Consider the following 19,074-nt stretch of genomic DNA (forward strand, 5'->3'; position numbering starts at 1 on the left):
GGGATACAAAGTAGGGAGAGAAACATAGCAAGAAACACATAGTAGAGCTTGGGGGTTGGTGGGGAGAGAACGTAGAAAAGAAAAGGGATGGAAAATGGGGAAAACAAAAAGTAAAGGTGCCAGAGGAGGCAATCAGAGCATATGTGGTAGAAATGGCTAGAGAAGATCTGGATGGATGCTTATCAGTCCCCAAGCTTGGCCTCCCTTCCTTTTCTGTCCCCTTAACCATCACCCCATGCCCATCTCTGCCGCATCTGCTGATTGCCAGTATCCCACCCTGCATGTCCTACAATGGATGAATGCCATGCCGGAGTGGCTCTCCCCCAAAGCAGTTGGGGAGGGACCACAGGTGATATGCCATGTCTCTGTCAGGGTTAACCTGTGTTCCAGAGATGAACAGCAGTGCAGCCTGGTTGGACATCAACCTTGGCCACTTTAGCCAATATGCCACATATGGGGACCTGGTTGCTTTCAACTCCCAGTTTGATGGGGTAAGTCTTAGTTCCTGGAATGAACAGGGCAATCAAGGGACTTTGGGGTTTTAAGGTTGGGCTTGTTCCTAGGAGCCAAGCTTTCACAGTGGTCACCAACCATCACCCTGGGACTTGACAGCTGATTCCGGTCCCTGGAATCAGGATCAATGTTTCACTGAAGGTCTCCACTAGAGCCAGTCCCTAAAGGTCCTCTGTTCCCAAATCCAAGGCTGTTTTTGCTCCATCGTGCTACTGGAAGTGAGGTGGGAGAACAGAATGAGTGTGGTGTGAGTAGGCACTGGTCAGATTTAGGTCTCCTGAGTTGCAGAATTAGGGATCAATTGGTATCTGGAAACAGAAACCATTCTGAGTTAGTCTGGTGCTAGGATCAGTGTAAGACCAGGTTAAGAAGTGAGTGAAGAAGGCAGCTAGGTGGCTCAGTGGATTGGGAGTCAAGCCTAAAGAGAGAAGGTCCTGGGTTCAAATCTGATCTTACTTACTTCCTAGCCATGTAACACCTGGGCAAGTCACTTATCCTCAATTGTCTAGCCATTATTGCTCTTTTGCCTTGGAATCAATAATAAGTAATGATTCTAAGACAGAAGGGTTAAAAAAAAAGTTAAGATCCAGACTCAGGACTCAGCCATGGCTGGGGTTAAGGCTATCTCTTGGGCCAAGGTTTAGTTGGGTGCCAGAGCTAGAGTCAGTCTGGGGCTGGAGTTGAAGGTCACCCTGTGGCCATAGTTAGAGGCCATCTTCCTGTTAGGGCCCAAGACCTGAGGGCTTGGCTGTTCTGGGATCCGATCTGCATATAAATCTGAGGTCAGTTTAGAGGTCAGTCATGACCTGGGATTAGGAGATCCCAGAGCTAGAGAGAGACAGGACCTCAAAGGCCATCTAGGCCAACTCCCTCACTTTACAGATGAGGAAACTGGCCCAGGGGGTGTTAAATGATTTACCCAAAGACGTGCAGGTGGCAGAACCAGAGCTAAACTCGGGTTCTCTGATAATGGAGGCAGTGGAAAAGGCTAGCCTCAGCTTCAGGGATTAATTTACAACCTGAGATAGGATTGAGTTTCTAGCTTGGCTATTAGTCTGGCCAGAGTTAGAGCTAAGACCAGGGTGGGAGTTAAGGCTCTCTGGGAAGGTTTAGAGGGCAGTCTATGCCCAATCTTAGGGCTTAGACTTGTACCAGTTACTTGTACCAGTCTTTGCCTGGAGTTAGGTCTCCAAACAAGGGGTAGGTAGTGTGTCCAGTGGATAGAAGGCAGGTGTTGTAGGTTCAAGTCTTGCCTTAGACTTGTTATGGAGCCATGAAGGAACAACTAAACCTCTGAGGACCCCCAGACAAGTATCTAAGCCCATAAATTGCAGATGAGTAAACAATATATTTCAATCATTTGCCCCCCCTAAAAGTCTCAGAACGCAACTAGAAATAGGAGTCAGTCTAGAACTGGGTTTAGGAGTTATTCTGAGCCCAACATACCAAGTTTTTCCCCAGTGAAAAGTCCCAATTTAAGGGATTCACCTTGACTTTGCCTGAGAGAAGTCATTAAGCTGACTCTTCCCCAGTTTTGGTTTGGTGCCTGTAACTTGGTGCCACCTAGAGGCTCTTTCTTCATCAATCACTTCTCTCCAAAACATGCGGATAGCCCAAATTGGCTTAGTCTTGGCCCAGCCTCCTTACTATCTTCCCCTTTGCTTGTCCCCAGCTCCAAGCCCTGGACCATCTCACTTTGAGGCAGTTGGCTCAGCTTGTAGCCACCAAGGGTGCCTTAAATGAGACAGCGTTGGGAGAGTTTCCAAAGAGCTTCTGTAATCAGGTAAGGACCGGCTCTGATCTCCACCACTGGTGGCTGAACTTGGGCCCTTCGCTGGACTCTCCAGCATCCTCCCACTTTCTTAGAATCCTAGGAAGCCCAGGCTGACTGTGGGACAGAGAGGATGGAGACCGGTGTGAGGGAAATCCAAGACCTCTCTGTGATCAGCTTGGCATTATCTATGGGCAAGCTATGAATAACAGAAATGGGCAGAGTTGGGTTCCTGGAAGTTCTCTTTCAGCACTAAATCTCTGGTCCCATGATGACGATCTCTGGACATCTGGAGTTGTCAATTTGTTCATCTATAAAGTGGGGGATCTGGACTAAATTACCACTGAGGATTCTTCAAGCTCTGGATCTATGATACTAGGACATCCATTCTTTTCCATTAAACATTGCCCCCCTCTCTGTGGTCTTTTTTAAAATAACAGACTCCTCCAGAGGAGAATTTAGAGTCTGTCTAGTCCAACTGCCTCATTCTACAGATGAAGAAAATGGGACCACAAAGGTGAAGGGACTTGACAAATCATAATTTGAGCCCAGATTATCTGTCTCCAAATCCAGAGCTGTTTCTGCTACACTGTACTCTAAGGTTGGGGTGTGGGGAGGGTGTAGGGTGAATGCAGAAGGTTATAAAGGGCCCAGATCTAGGCTTGGCACTTCTCTTGATTCCTTTTTTGATTACCTTCTGTTTTAGAATCAATGCTAAGTATTGGTCCCAAGGCAGAAGAGTGGTAAGGGCTAAGCAATTAGGGTAAAGGGACTTGCACAAAGTCACTTAGTGTCTAGAAAGTGTCTGAGGCTAGATTTGAACATAGCACCCTCCCATCTCTAGGTCTGGCTCTCTATCCACTGTGACACCTAGCTGCCCCACCCCTCTTTTAAGAAAACTTTTGGAATTGACACTAAGTATTGGTTCCAAGGCAGAAGAGGACCTCTCTCGATTTCTTGGCCAATGTCCTAGGATAACCACTCTTCTTTGCAACTTACTCAGGGGGCTTTTCTCCTACTTCCAAAGCTTGCATTTCATGACTTCTAAAGCCTTGTTATTAGGGGACAGCTATTGCTGTACCATTAGTGGTACATTAGTTGGCCTCTCCTCCATGTTTCTCTCCTACCATTCCCTCCAGACTGCAAGAGTATATTTCCACAGTCTGTTTGCAAAGTGGAAAAGGTCAATCTTCCAATTCTGAAGTCATTCACTAGGATAAGGTCATTAGAAGTATAAAGAACAGAACTCTACCTACTCCCAGTCTGGGTCGTGGCTAAATGTTCTAAGCTTTTCTACCTAGTTGGTCTGGGAATCTGCCTCGTGTGGCTCATGAACGTCTCCTCATTTGGGACACCAAGACCTTGTGGTCCCCTCAGAGAACGAATAATGATTGTCCTCCTGGAACATCTCCTGCATTCCAGGGCTCAGCTACCTGGGGTCTAGAACTCCCTCATTCTCTTGCTCCCTCTCAGCCAATGGGGAAGGCTTAGCTTGGTGGGTGTGAAGGGGGCCCTAATGAGATGTCTTCTCATCTAAGTAGCCCCACTCCCCTTCATTCTGACCTTCTGGCTAGCAAATAGAAAGGCTAACCAGGTAAATGGATAGAGCCCTGGACCTGGAGTCAGGAAGACCTGAACTCAAATCAGACCTCATGCACTTACTAGCCTTGTGACCCTGGGCACGTCCCTTAGCCCTGTTTGCCTCAGTTTCTTTATCTATAAAATGAGCTGGAGAAGTAAATGGGAAACCATTCAAGTATCTTTGCTAAGAAAAATCCAGACGGGGCCACAAAGAGTCAGACATGATGACAACAACAACAAAATAGGACAGGATAGCCATCACCTCAAAAAAATCAGAACAATGCTAACTGACATTTGTAAAGTACTTTAAGTTGTTCTTTTGAACCCTCACCTTCTTTCTTAGAATCAATAACATGTTTTGGTTCCAAGGCAGAAGAGTGGTAAGGGCTAGACAATGGGAGTTAAGTGACTTGCCCAGGGTCACACAGCTAGGAAGTGTCTGAGGCCAGATTTGAACCCAGGACTTTCCATCTCTAGACCTGATTCTCAATTCACTGAGCCACTTAGCTGCCCCTGAGTGCTTTAAATTTTGCATTTTCTCATTTGTTCCTCACAATAACTTGGTGAAGTAGATGCTTTTACTATTTAGAGAAGAGGCTCAGAGACTTAAGTGACTTGCCCAGAGTCACATAGCTAGTAAGTATCTGAGGTGGGATTGAAACCCAGATCTTCCTGATTGACTTCCAAAGTAACACCAGTCACCCTTACCCCATCATCTCTCATGGAGAGTGACTCAAACCAATGTAGAAGCCACCCCCCAAAGGCACCCTCTTTCCTTTCTGAGATCAGTGCCCTGGATCCCTCCTGCCAACGTCCATTTCAAAGGCTTGAGCTGGATCCACACATCATGCCTTAAGCTCTATACCCTGGAAGGCAAGGAAACACCTCAAAAGATGACGATTTTGGTTACAACTCATAGACAGCTACAGCCACACACAACTCCCACCAGACATCGGGGAGAGGGCTTGTCTATGCACATACCTCACCATTCTTCCCTAGGACCCATCCTTTCCTCTTGGGTTTCCAAAGAGCCTTCTTGAGGCTAGCTTCCCCCTCTGTCTGTGTGGTGGCACCTCCTTTCCCAGGCCCTCTCTTGTAGCTCATCACCAGCCTTCGACTACCCCCTAGGGCCCATTTATCACCTAGCAGCTGGTATTTGGCAAATGGGCCCACTGGGGAGCACTGGGCAGGGAATTGGGTTCCCTGAGCTCCTGCTCCACCATGTAAGCAATTCAACTCCCGGGCTAAGAGCCTAGAGCCTCCTGCTCTCCGTGACTTCCCATCCTCCCTACCCAGCCCCTGGCAGGCCCCCTCCATCCACTGTCCGGAGAGAGAGAAAGAGTCAGGCACACAGTGGGTCCAGTATTAGAGTCAGGAATAAAGCCGAAGCCCTGTGGTCCAGCCTACCACTGGAAAGGTGTGGGGGAGATTGAAGGTGACTTACTTCATGGGGTGCAGAGGGGGCGCTGCAACCACTCACAATATCCCTCCACTCCCACCCCAACCACTCTCTAATCATGTTGATGGAATGCCAGCCATGTACCCAGTGCTAGGGAGGACTTCCTAGAGGAGGCGAGTTGTGACCACTTAAAGCCGACATCCATGAAACAATTAAGGATAGAAGATGCTGCACACACAAAATAGACAGAGTTAATAACCATAACATTTATAGAGCAAATACTCTCTCGCTTGAGCTTAAATCACCTTGAGAGGTAGGTGCTCCTATCATCACTCTCATTTTAATTTATTTTACTGTTTTTAAGATCCTGCCTTCTAGGTAAGAAGCAATACTAAATATCAACTCCAAAGTCAGAAGAGCAGTATTGCCCAGGGTTACACATCTAGGAAGCGTCTGAGGTCATATTTGAACCCAGGACCTCACATCTTTAGGCTTGGCTCTCTATCCACAGAGTCACCTACTTGCCCCCCCATCACTCCCATTGTATTTTAATTATTTTTTAAATAAACTCTTACATTATGTCTCGGAATCAATATTGTGTATTGGTTCCAAGACAGAAGAGTGGTAAGGACTAGGCAATGGGGGTTAAGTGACTTGCCCAGGGTCATATAACTAGGAAGTAGGATTTGAACCCAGGACCCCCCCATCTTTAGACCTGGCTCTCAATCCAATGAGCTACCTAGCTGCGCCCCCTCCCCCATCACTCCCATTTTATTTTTATTTTTTTGGTTTGAAAATTTTTATTTGATTAATTTAGAATATTTTCCCATAGTTACAAGATTCAAGTTCTTTCCCTCCTTTCCCCTCTCCCCCCTTCCATAGCCGACGCACAGCTCCACTGGGTTTCACATGTATCATTGATCCAGATCTATTTTCATATTATTGATATTTGCACTAGGGTGATCATTTAGAGTCCACATCCCCAATCACATCCCCATCACTCCCATTTTAGAAGTGAGGAAATTGAGGCAGATAGAGATTAAGTGACTTGCCCAGAGTCACTCAGCCAGTAAGCATCTGATGCTGGATTTGAACTTACCTCTTCCTGATCCCAGATTTAGCACTTTATCCACTTTATCTAGCAGCCTCAACTCTGTACCATCAAAGATCCCAAGAGCAGGGTTCCCAAGAAGCAGGGACTGTGTCTTCTCCTGTTCTACATAACTCTAGCACAGGCTCTTGGGGATCCCCAGGAGGATCCTGGAAATGAGTCAAACAGAGCTCAATGGACCAGAGAAGTTAGACTAGGAAGAAGGAACATTGGATTTGGAAGTAATCTGCAGCAGAAGCTAGCTCTTGCCTTTACTACCTTTGGGGCTTTGGGCAAACTACTTCAATTAGGAGAACTGGATGATAAATGTAGGGAAGGTGAGGGACCTTGGAAGTCCCATCCTCTCATTCCTTGGATGAGAGAGAGGAAGCGACATTCCGTAGTGGCACAGAGTAAGTGGCAGAGCTCCATATGCTGACTTCAAATTCAGTGCACCTCCCATTTTAGTGTTACCTTTCTAAGGCAAAAGTCCAGGACTTTGAGCCTCTGGACACTCCAGGGACTGTCTGAAATCTCATCCTTCTATCCTGAGACAGGAGCCCGAAAGTGTGGAGCTGACCGGCAAACCCCCTGGTCATTCTCCAGGCAGACAGCCATCGGGATGGGGTGGAGGGGGGTCGGGGTATCCTTGGCCACCATTTGGGGCAGGATGCCCAGGTCCATTATGCCCATCTGCCTCTCTCTTCTCAGGAACCTTTACCGAATGGGACCAAGGAGGCTGTGGAGACTAGCCTCTCTCTGCTGACCAATGGCAGCGTCTCTGTGGGCACATGGACAGATGTACGAACATTATTCTATTTCTACTTCCTTCAAAGTGAATTCCTCCCTACAGTGAACACCAGTTGTCCAGCCTTTCAAGCCATGTGAGTCTTGCCACTCTGGCAAGGTGCAAGTGAAGGGGAGGGAGAACAGTGGCAGGATGGCAACAGAACATGCATGGGATAATATAGTGTCCAGATTCTTCTAGTTAGCAAGAAATGAACAAATTGGTGCTGTTCAGAGGACAGTGGTCAAGAAGACCATTGAAGCCTTTAGATTTAGGGGACGTGGAGCAGCTGGGTGGCTCAGTGGATTGAGAGCCAGACCCAAAGATGGGGGGTCCTGGGTTCAAATGTGGCCTCAGACACTTAGCTGTGTAATCCTGAGCAAATCATTTAACCTCCATTGCCTAGCCCTTACTGCTCTTCTGCGTTGGTTTGTTCCAAGTATTGGTTCCAAGGCAGAAGAACTGTAAGGGGAGTTCAATGACTTTCCCAGGGTCACACAACTAGGAAGTGTTGGAGACCAGATTTGAACCTGTGACCGCTCAGTCTACTGAACCACCTAGCTTCCCCTTCAGCAGGTGTTTAATAAATGCTAGTGATGAGTTGATTGGTCAAAATATAAAACTTCCTAAAAATGAGAACTGTTCAGCAATTTGAGGATCACATATCTAGGTTGTAAAGGACCATGGAGGCCATTTAGTCTGACTCCATTTTACAGACAAGGAGAACTAAAGTCATACAGGCAGTAGCAGAGACAAGATTTGGATTCAAGTTCTCAGATACCAAAGCCAGTGCTTGAACCACCACATTCAATAACTGATGACGCTCATTCAATAAAACAGAATGCCTTGGAAGGTAGTGAGTTCCACATCGCATGATGGGTTCAAAGAGGAAGAATGGTCAGACACTAGTAAAGAGGATTGGGTTGGACTAGACCATTTCTAAGGTCCCTTCCAGCTCACCTCAGATTTTCTTTGTTCTGTGATTCTCACCCTCAGCGTGAGGAATGGTCCATCTATCCTGAAGGGTCGAGAAGAAGAGGTTTACCATCACATCTACTCCTTCCTGACGGGTAAGCCCTCCAAGTGTGTGGATCGATGGACCTAGTGAGCCCAGGGAAGCTTTCCTGGTGGAAGAATAGGAGAGTTGGGCTAGTCCCAGACAAAACTGTGAGAAAGCCAGAAATGGCTTCCAAGCCTGCCATCTTTGTTGCCCCAAGCTCTCCAACCACAGACTGACCTCAGCTCTTTCTGTCTCGCCCCCACCCCAAACTGTTTACATTATGTCTTCTGGGTATCCTACTCTGCTGAATGATAGAATCTTCAGATTTAGAGCCCAAGGGGACCTCCAAGGTCATCTAACGTAGACTATTCTATTTTACAGATGAGGAAACTTAGATCTGCAGAGGTTGTGACTTGTATCAAATGAGTGCTTAGCACAGTGCCTGGCACATAGTAGGTGCTATATAAATGCCTGGACAGCTAGGTATGTGCAGTGGATAGAGGGTTGTGCCTGAAGTCATGAAGACTCAATTCCTTGAGTTCAAATCTGACTTCAGATGCTTAACTAGCTGTATGACTTGGGGCAAGTCACTTAATTCTTCTTGCCTTGGTTTCCTCATTTATAAAATGAACTGGAGGAGGAAATGGAAAATCATTCTAGTATCTTTGCCAAGGAAACCCCAAATGGGGTCCCAAAGAGTTGGACATGACTGAAAAATAACTGAAAATATAAATGCTTATTCCTCTCTCTTCTTCCCCTTCCCTCTGTATCAGATCATAGGTCCTAATTTGATAAACCACTTGAGTTAAGGGGTTAATAAGTTACTTCTAAGATTTACATATAAGAGTGATCTTCAATATTTTAGCCCAAAGAGTAAAGTTTCCAATGAGAGGAGTTTTAAGCTCTATGATGGGTCAAAGGGAATGATTTGAAGGCAGGAGTGTGCGGATTAATGTTTAACAATGGACTGGGGAGAGGGACAATGTACCCAAAATACACTTAAAAATTTTTAAACTCTTACCTTCTGTCTTAAAATCAATACTAATAATGGTTCCAAGGCAGAAGACTAGTGAAGGCTAGGCAGTTGGGATTAAGTGACCTGTCCAAGGTCACACAGCTAAGTGTCTGAGGACAAATTTAAACCCAGGACCTCCTGTCTCTAGGCCTGGCTCTTTATCCACTGAGCCACCCACCTGCTCCTCCATAGCATACTTTTTTATTTATAAATGCTATTTTAGTTTTAGTTGAAATTTTTATTTAATTAATTAATTTAGAATATTTTTCCAAGGTTATATGATTCATGTTCTTTCCCTCCCCCACTTCCACCTTCCACACCTTGTAGCCAGTACGCAATTCCACTGGGTTTTACATGTGTTGTTGATCAAGACCTATTTCCATATTATTGATAATTGCACTAGGGTGATCGTTTAGAGTCTAAATCCCCAATCATATCCCCATCGACCCATGTGATGAAGCAGTTGTTTTTCTTCTATGTTTCCACTCCCACAGTTCTTCCTCTGGATGTGAATAGCGTTCTTTTTCATAAGTCCCTCAGAATTGTCCTGGATCATTGCATTGCTACTAGTAGAGAAGTCCATTACATTTGATTGTGCCACGTGTATCTGTCTCTGTGTATAATGTTCTCCTGGTTCTGCTCCTTTCACTCTGCATCAATTCCTGGAGGTCTTTCCAGTTCCCATGGAATTCCTCCAGTTCATTATTCCTTTGGGCATAATAGTATTCCATCACCAACAGATACTACAATTTGTTCAGCCATTCACCAATTGAAGGACATCCCTTCATTTTCCAATTTTTTGTCCACGGCATAATTTTAAATTTAATATGCATTATTTACATTTTCTCCATTATTTTCTTAAGTCTGGGCAATCAACAAAACATTAAATCAAGCACTTATTTGTAGATTTTTTTCACTGAAAATTTAGCATCTGACTCTCAGGAGTCAGTTTAAATTGGCTCCAGCCCACATCTATTTGAAGGTCTCTCTTGGGGCTCCCCCTATCCCAGTACCATGTACTCCATTTAGCCGTAAGAGTTCATCCATGCCCCTGTTTTGATGATTTTCTATGGCCAATCCCCCAGGAACTCTGTCCAGACCCCGATGCTACAATCCCAGTGATCCTCTCAGCCCTGGCTGGTTCTCAGCCTACTTGGGTCCCTATGTCCACCTAAGCAGTGTTGATGACATCCGTGACTTCTTGGGCTATGACCAGCAATTGGTGAGTGTCTTCCCAGAGCCAAGAAGTATGGACCCAAACCCTTGGGGGACCAGACAGATGGATAGCCCCCCTTAGCTTGGATGTGAGCTTGAATCACCTAGAGGTACTAAGTAGAAACCAAAGACCTCTGCCTTTACTTCTCCTGGGGATAATTTCTTAGCTTGTAGCTGATTCAGGCTACCCAGACTACACTAGTAGTCATTTATCAAAATTGTGGTTCATCCCTATTGTTATTTTTTTCCTTCCTTCTCCCTCTATAGTTTCCTCTCCTCTCTCCCAAGGAGCTTCTTCTTGTTCTTCTTGCCCCATCTCTACCTCCCACATCAAAAGGGAGACAGAGGAATTTCAGAACCTCCTGGCCCCAGTGCCTGCTTTCTGTTAGTCCTGCTGCCTGATTTCAATAAGATTGTTCCTGGCTTTTCCTAGATGAGTTATCTGGGTTCTGAAGGGTTTTTCTGATTTTGCTCCTCTTGGCTTTGTGTCCTTATCCAGCTGCAGACCCTGGCTTCTCAGCAGGACAGCCTCCAGCTCTTCAGTCAGCAGGATGTTCCCAGGAATGTAATGTGGCTACTCACTTCAGCTCTTCTGGCCAAGACTCCCAACTTCACCATCTTGGAGTAAGGGGAAGGGAAGGAAATGGAGTCTCAAAGAGAAAAACCTGTTCAAGGTTACACTAGAAGTCAAGATTAGAACTCAAGTCTTCTGATTTCAAGTCCTGTGCTCTTTACCCAAGTCAGGCTATTTTCTGTGGGTGACTTGGAAAATATAGGAAATGTTGAGTTCAGGACTGAATTCTTCCTCCCCCCCAAAAAACTTTGGTCCCCTTTCCCCATTTTGAGGAAAGCAGATCCTTTTTGGTATTAGCCAGAATAATATATAACACAGAAGGTAAATAAATCCATCTGGCCCCCTAAGCATGTGATATATTCTGAAGACATCTGGGTTTGGGTATAATAATACCTACCATTTGTAGGTGGCACTGTGGATGGCATGCTGAGCCTGGAGTTAGGAAGAATCATCTTCCTCAGTTCAAGTCTTGCCTCAGACACTTGCTAGTTGTGTGACCCTGGCCAGGTAACTTAACCCTGTTTGCCTCAGTTTCCTCATCTGTAAAATGGTCCAGAGAAGGAAATAGCAAATCACTTCAGTCTTTTGCCATGTAAACCTCAAATGGGACCATAGAGAGTCAGACATGACTGAAACCACAACATTTCTATGACAATTTCTAAGTGCCAGGTACTGGATCTAAGTGCTCCACAATTATTATCTCATTTGATCTTTACAACAACCCTGGGAGGTAGGTGCTATTATTGTCCCCATTTTACAGAGGAGGAAACTGAGTCAGAGGTTAAGGGACAGCTAGGAAGTACATGAGGCTGAATTAGAACTGGGGTCTTTCTGACTCCATGCCCAGCACTTTAACCACTGTGACACAAAGCTAGCCCCAGAGAGCAGGTGTGTCCTTTGGTGTAGATAACAGAGAATTTACTTCATTCCTAAAATCATAGGAACTAGAGCCAGAAGGGGCCTTAGACAGCATTGGAGAACCCTCACATTTTATTGCTGAGAACGCTGAGGCATAGAGAGGCTGGAGGATTTACCCTAAATCATTTGGGGAGGAAGTACCACAATTGGAATTTGAACTTTGCTCTCTTGGCTCTAGTCATCTATGGCTCTTTTCTTCAATCTACAGCAGCTTGGCTTCTTAGCTTTGGGCTCCCAGTGGACACATTGCAGGGAGTGTGGGAACCTGAAGGACAAAGAGAAATTGCATCTGTATTTCCTGATCACTGGTTTCCTTTGTAATCCCGTGGATTTTATTTGTGCATTGAAAAATATCATCCTGAGAAGAGGGTCCCCATAGGATTTACCAGACTACCAAAGGGGTCCAGGGCACACACACACACATACACACACAAAAACTGTTAAAGAGTCTGGGGTAGGAACCAGCAAGGTGGCTCAGTGGATAGAGCCAGGCCTAGAGACAGGAGGTCCTGGGTTCAAACAGGACCTCAGAGACTTACTAGCTGTGTGACCCTGGGCAAGTCACTTAACCCCCATTGCCACTCTTCTGCCTTAGAACCACGACTTAGTATTTATTCTAAGACAGAAGATAAGGGTTAAGAAAAAGAGCCTGTGGGTTAGGGAGACCAGGCTCCTTGCCCCTGAGAGAGCTCAAATCCTCCCCACCACTTGCCCTCACCTGCCCCTCTTCTTTCCCACAGGCTTCCAGACAAGCTTCTGTGCTTCTCACTGGAGGCTTCTGCCCTCCATTTCCTCGGGGAAGAGGCCCTGTGGAGGGTGATAAAGAGACTGAATGACAACTGTGGATCCTCCAATAGGACTGACCCGGATGCCTGGGGCCTGAGGGTCCCTTTGCCCCCTGCCCGGCGGGTGAGGGGCTCCTTTCACTTGGCTGGGATGGGTCTGGTGAGGAGGATCCAGTCTGTGGCAGGGAAATTGTGCTTCTATGTTGCAGTCCTTTAGCAGGATCGACACTGTGTCCTTATCCATGGCAGTGTGGCATTCTAAGCCTGGAAGTCACTAGCCACGTGGAAAGTAGGCTTCCCGGATATTCCAAAGGGAGAGAGGACAGTTTTTCATCCTAAAAAGATGAGAATCTCTCCTTGCTTAGGACACTTTCCCCTGAGAAGTCAGGAGATTCCTTAGACTCCCGGCCTTGCAGCACTCTTGGTCTAGAAGTCTTGACTTTGTCTCTTCTTCCTTCATGCCAAAGCCTGTGCCCAAAGGATCTGGGCAGTAACCGTAAGGACAGATGGTCTCTCCTTTCTCCTAGTTGGCCACCCTGCTTGTGAGCGAGATCCCGGCATTTAACCAGAGCATCCTTGTTGCCCTGGGCCAGCAGGCAGTGGGCCTGACTGCAGGACAGATCATGATGCTGTCAGAGGACGATGTGGCTGCATCAGTGCAAGCCCTGGGAAGAGTCATTGGCTGGGACAAGGGCCAGGCCTACGGGCTGGTGTCCAAACTGACGGCTGAGCAGCTCTTGGTAAGAGACTGCTTAACTCTTTCCAGACTCTCTGTCTGTCTGTCTGTCTCTCTCTCTCTGTCTCTGTCTCTGTCTCTCTCTCTGTCTGTCTCTCTCTGTCTGTCTCTCTCTCTCTGTCTGTCTCTCTCTCCCTCCATAGCTCTCTCTCCCTCTCTGTCTCTCTCTCTGTCTCCCTCTGTCCCTCTCTCTGTCTCTCTCTGTCTCTGTCTTTCTCTATCTCTCTGTCTCTCTGTCTCTCTCCCCCTCCATCTCTGTCTCTCTGTGTCTCTCTGTCTCTCTGTCTCTCTGTCTCTCCCCCTCCATCTCTGTCTCTCTCTCTGTCTCTCTCTCCCCTCCATCTCTGTCTCTCTCTGTCTCTCTCCCCCTCCATCTCTGTCTCTGTCTCTGTCTCTGTCTCTGTCTCTGTCTCTCTCTCTCTCTCTCCCCCTCCATCTCTGTCTCTCTGTCTCTCTCACTCTGTCTCTAATGGTCTCTCTCTTTTACACACACTACTCTCCAGGCCCTGGGAAAAAAACCCAAGACCGCAGAGCTATCAGTTTTCTACAAGAAAGAAACAATTCTATCCTGCCCCATTCCATCCCACCCCACACTATCCCATCCTATCCCATCCCACTTTATCCCACCTCATTTCATATCCCATTCAACTCCAAACATTCCAATCTATTCTGTTCCATTAAGTTCCACCTAGTTCCATCTGTCCCATTTTGGTTCCACTCCATTTCATTCTAAATTTGACCATTTGCATTCATGGATTGGCTGGGGACAGAGCGGATAAAGTGCTAGACCTAGAATCAGGAGGAGCCGAGTTCAAATGCAGACTGTGTGTGACTCTGGGAAAGTCATTTAACCTTCATCTGTCTCAGTTTCCTCATCTGCAAAATGAGCATCTGCCTCCTATGACTGTTGTGAGGATGGCGAGCTAATCCTTGCAAAACATTTGCAAACCTTTCAGAACTCTACATAGATGCTATCATTAGCATTATTTAAACCAGTTATTACTAAGGCTCCAGACCCTAATCATATTCCCAATCCTGTAGGCCTTTCAGGGAAACCGAGGAAGGAAGAACCTTAGTCGTTCCCTTTCTCCAGACTAAGAACCCAAGGGACTTCTTGGTCTAGAGAAAACTGAACAGTGAGTGCACGGCTAGACTATCGGTTCAGATACTAAATGCTGTGGGATGTCAGAGAAGGAAAGGGTTCTTCGGAGCCAGTTTCCCTCAGAGGGTTTCCTACCAGAGCTGGAGCCCTTTGAAGAGGATAGATGGCATGGGGGATAGGTGGCCTTGGAAGAATATAGCCAGTATTTCTCTAGCTCCAGGAATTAGGAGCTGACTTCAAATCCTGTCTCAGAGTTACTGGCTGTGACTTACCCTGGGCAAACCACTATCTTTCAGCCTCGGTTTCCTCATCCACCCAGTGGGGATAATGACAAGCACGACTTCCCAGGGTCACTGCAAGGATCAAATGAGAAAATATGTGCACAATACTCTACAAACCTTTGATCCCTGTAGAAATGTTCACTTATTATTATTACTAAAACAGCTATAGCATCTAGTGGGAGACCCTGGTGGTTAAAGCCTTTCCTGGTAAGGCTACTGTCAATTCTGTATGTATTTTGGGTCTGTGTCTATGTACACACATAAAAATAAGTCTAGAAAAAAGTGGGGACCTGAGAGTCCAAATCACAGATGATATAAGCTGTGAGGAGATGTTGGCAGAGAGCCTTGGGATGGAGGTGAATCATGGAAGGCTGCCTAGAGGAAGCAGCAGATCGTGTACATTTTCTGGAAGGAGAGAAAGATTGTGGATGGGTGAGCCCAGGAGTGTGACCTAAGGAAAACAGTGAGCTCAGCCTCCCTTGTGCCCCCCCAAGGGAGCCAGGCAGGAGGAGCAGGTGCAAGATTGTATCATGGGGGCTCTGGGGAGAGTGTAGTGTTACCGTATCACCTGGCTCAAAGAATCACCCCATACACTCCCTTCCTGCCCTTGCTCCAGTAATCCTGCTTGCCCCTGGCTCCCTGCTGGCTTTTGAAGGCTGCAGGCAGAAGCTGTGCCATGCCTTGTTGCCAGTTCCAGCATGAGTGAAGCGGGCACTTGGTGGGGCATGAGCCATAGAGGGCCAACTTGTGCCTGTGTTGAAGATATCGTCCTCCTCTTTCCCCCATCTATCTGTCTTCACAGGCTGACAAACTGGAGACACTGGGATCCCTGGTACCCGGCTTACCCTCTTCTGTCCTCTGTGCCCTTTCTGCTGAGAATGCCAGTCACCTTGCCAGCATTCCCACCTTCCTCTGCGGCCTCCGAGATGCCCCCACCTATCTGAAGAGGGTCTTCACTGACAGGGTAAGTCTGGGTGGGGATACTACTGGCTTGGTCTTCTCTGATAGGATTAAAATTGGGTTGACATCTCAGCTCAGCATGCCCTGGCAGAGGGAGTCTGGGGGTGATGCTCTTGGCTGAATGCTTGTTGGCAGCAGACTCAATCTGGGAGGGAGAATACTCTCAGCTGGCTTTTCTCCAGCCGGGCAAGTCTGAGGGACTTGGAACTAGCTAGAATCAGTTGTCCCTTACCCTCATTACTAGAGGACAGAAATGCCAGCAGGACAGTGTTGGCATCTGTGATAGATCCACAGAGCATTTTTTTTCCAGTCTAGTCTAGTCTAGCTTTACCCAAAGGGACTGAGAGTACTGGGTGGGGTAGGAGGAAGAGCTGGGCATTTTGAGTTTAGAGACATTAAAGAAATAATGGGTAAGATATATGTTTAGATCAAGGCTCCGCTGCCTGGGGGATTTTAGGTAAATCATTCAATCTTTTTGTAAGGTTTCCTCAACTGCAAAATAAGAAGAATGGCTACAAAGGTCTCTTACGTATCTAGTGTCCAGTACTTCCTTCCTGTGACACAAGAAGCTTCTTTTCTCGCCTTGCAGATAGAATAGAGAAATAGTCAAATAGAATCGTAAGGGGGATTACATACCATATCTCTGTCTCTGTATTTATCTCTGTCTCTATCCCTGTCTCTTTCTTTCTCATCTCTGTCACCATTTCTACCTTTATCTCTTTCTATCCTCCATTGCTGTGTGCCCATCTGTCTTCCTGTGATTTCACCCAAATTACCAGCAAATGGAACCCTAGGTTGAAGCATTAGCGTTATCTGGGGACACTGGGTTATGTGGCATTATACTTGATATACTAGTGGACCTACCTGTCTAATTATCCTTTCATTGTGCTACCAGTTGAGTTATAATGGGATTCCAGTTATCTCCCCCAGGAAGGTTTGGAAATCAGAAGACTTGAGCTTGAATCTTACTAAGTTTTTGAGTCCAAGCCTGTCCTTAGACAAATAACTTCTTTTGACCTCAGTTTCCTTCTGGGTAAAATGAGGGAGTTGGACTAATGACCACAAAGGTCTCTCCCAGTTTAAATTCTGTAGACATGTGACCCAATCTGCAACTTCCAAAGCCTCTCTCTTTTGCCTTGTGGACAGCCCTTTGGCTGGGAACATAAAATGCCAGAGCCTTGATCAGATCTGAAAACATAAAATAGTAGATCATAGGGACATACATTTGAAGTTGGGAGGGACTTCAGAGACCATCTAGTTGAGCATCTTTATTTTACAGATAAGGAAACTGAGGCCTAGAGAGGGGGGTGATTCTCATAGGGCTCAGAGAACATCTTGTGTCCTTGAAGACCCATGTCAAGCACTCCTTTTTACATGAAACTTTTCCTGATTCCCATATTTCCCCCTAATTCCCAATTGTTGGCAAGCTCTTTCCCTAACTACCTTGTATTCATTCATTTATTTATTTTTGAGCCATTGCCTTTCATATAAGTTTGAATTCTAAGCCTGAAGAGCGACAAGGGCTAGATAATCTGGGTTAAGAGGCTTGCCCATTGGCACACATCTAAGAAGTGTCTGAAATCAAATTTGAACTCAGGTCCTCCTGACTCCTGGTCTGACACTCTGTGCTCCCCAGCTGTCCTATTACCTTGTATTTATTATGGATATATTTATTCTACATACACTTATACTGGTTCGTGTATCCTGAAATTGAATATAAACTGCTTGTGATTGGATAGGGATTATTTCATTTCTGTCACAGTGATGCATATTAAGTACATGTTGATTGATTCATTGGTTAAGTAGAACATAGAACATGGAATATCTGAGATAAAAGGGCCTTTCGAGATAGCCCAACCAATCTCCTTATTCTCCAGAGGAGCCCTCAAAAGAGAAAGTGATTAGTTCTAGGGCTCAAAGTAAATTGTGAGCAGTCGGGACTAAAACACGTTTTTCTGCCTCTATTCCAATGCTCCTTCCATTAGACTCTACTTTGAGTAGATATTTCAAGCCTGCTTCTTCCAGAAAGCCTATCTTCATTAATTATCATTCTCTTCATTACCATGTATATTACTTAATATGACCTCAACCAATATTTGTTGGCCAACTGATTAGATGACTAGCAACAAATTGTATTCTAGAGGCACACAAGATTTAATTGGTGACTGAAAAGGTACCTATTCTCATCCAACTCCTTGCATAACCTCTTTTTTTACGAAACTAAAGTTTTTGTTTGTGGGTCTTTTTTCCTCCCCAGAGAAATTGAGGATGGCTGGTGAGTGCAATGGTAGGAGCTGGGGAACAGAGAGTCGGGAGACACAGCTGTCCTGGCTCTGACATCTCACTTGTTATGTGACCTTAGGCAAGTCCCTCATCCTCTGTGTTTCACACACCCCTTTGGGGCAGATGAGGCCATGGAAGGAATGGGTGGTGAGATCTCAAAGGAGCCACCATGGGTAGATGCAAGGTCACTGGAGTAGCATGATGACAGCAGTGACATCCATAGCAACTGAATCTGTCTCCTCCTGCCTCCTAGATTGTCCTTCACCCGCTGCCCATTTCCAGAATTGTGGAGATTGTGCCCCCCGAACTGGTGCCCCAGATCCCCAGCTCCTTCCTGCTGTGGGACAATCTCACGGAAGCCAACCTCTCAACCATCAGTAAGCAGCCATGGGAACCAGCACAGGTGAGGTCTAGATACTTCTATTGAAGGGGATCCAGGTGGGGGAAAATCCCATTGTAGTGGGCTGTAGCTTGATCCTCAAATTAACCTGCCCCATTCTCGCCATCCCTGTGTTGCCCAGAATACCTTGTCTCCCAGGATTTAGCACATGGCTTCAAACCCAAATCTTCTATAAAGCCTTTACCAGTACAGAATCATCTACTTGACTAGTCTTTCCTTCTGTGTCCATGAAAGCTAAGATCACAATTGTTTATATAATGATAAGAGGTGGGGGTGGAGGATAGGTGGGATTCTCTGCACAGGTCCGGGTTGATTCTTTATTCTTCATTCTCCTGATCCTTCTAGGACCCCTTCTATTCTTCCCCAGAAATGGACTTAGAGCTAGATGGGAGAACAGTACATCTGTTTATTTGCCCACACTAGTAGTGAGGTGAAGGACGTGAATTTTGGATTATCTGCTTCTTTGAGCCCTCTAAGGTCACTTCTGTCCATCAAGACAAATAACAGAATGGTGGTAGTAGTGCTATCACCTGTTCTGCAATGGGACCCTAAACTCTCTGAGGCCAGGGACTCTAGTAAGCAGTCCTTGTAGAATTTTTTATGGTGATTATGACAATGGTGGTGATGATGATGAAGAAAATAAACAAGAGCTAAAGTCAAGCTT

General features: G+C 46.1%; 1 protein-coding gene across 16 annotated transcripts in view; it reads left to right on the forward strand.

The window, feature by feature from the left end:
- The window catches only part of LOC100021259 (uncharacterized), an 88,418-nt gene that overhangs the window by 23,849 nt on the left and 45,495 nt on the right, over positions 1-19,074 (forward strand). For all 16 annotated transcript variants that reach the window (XM_007499264.3, XM_056805721.1, XM_056805714.1 and 13 more), the window contains 10 exons: positions 373-491; positions 2,186-2,296; positions 7,066-7,238; positions 8,138-8,211; positions 10,242-10,378; positions 10,871-10,995; positions 12,604-12,772; positions 13,176-13,388; positions 15,570-15,731; positions 18,264-18,413. In XM_007499264.3, the coding sequence (XP_007499326.2) occupies positions 373-491; positions 2,186-2,296; positions 7,066-7,238; positions 8,138-8,211; positions 10,242-10,378; positions 10,871-10,995; positions 12,604-12,772; positions 13,176-13,388; positions 15,570-15,731; positions 18,264-18,413 (1,433 nt within the window). The remainder of the gene's footprint in view (positions 1-372; positions 492-2,185; positions 2,297-7,065; positions 7,239-8,137; positions 8,212-10,241; positions 10,379-10,870; positions 10,996-12,603; positions 12,773-13,175; positions 13,389-15,569; positions 15,732-18,263; positions 18,414-19,074) is intronic.

Source organism: Monodelphis domestica, chromosome 7, assembly GCF_027887165.1.
Source record: "Monodelphis domestica isolate mMonDom1 chromosome 7, mMonDom1.pri, whole genome shotgun sequence".
In the NCBI taxonomy this organism is placed as follows: domain Eukaryota; kingdom Metazoa; phylum Chordata; class Mammalia; order Didelphimorphia; family Didelphidae; genus Monodelphis; species Monodelphis domestica.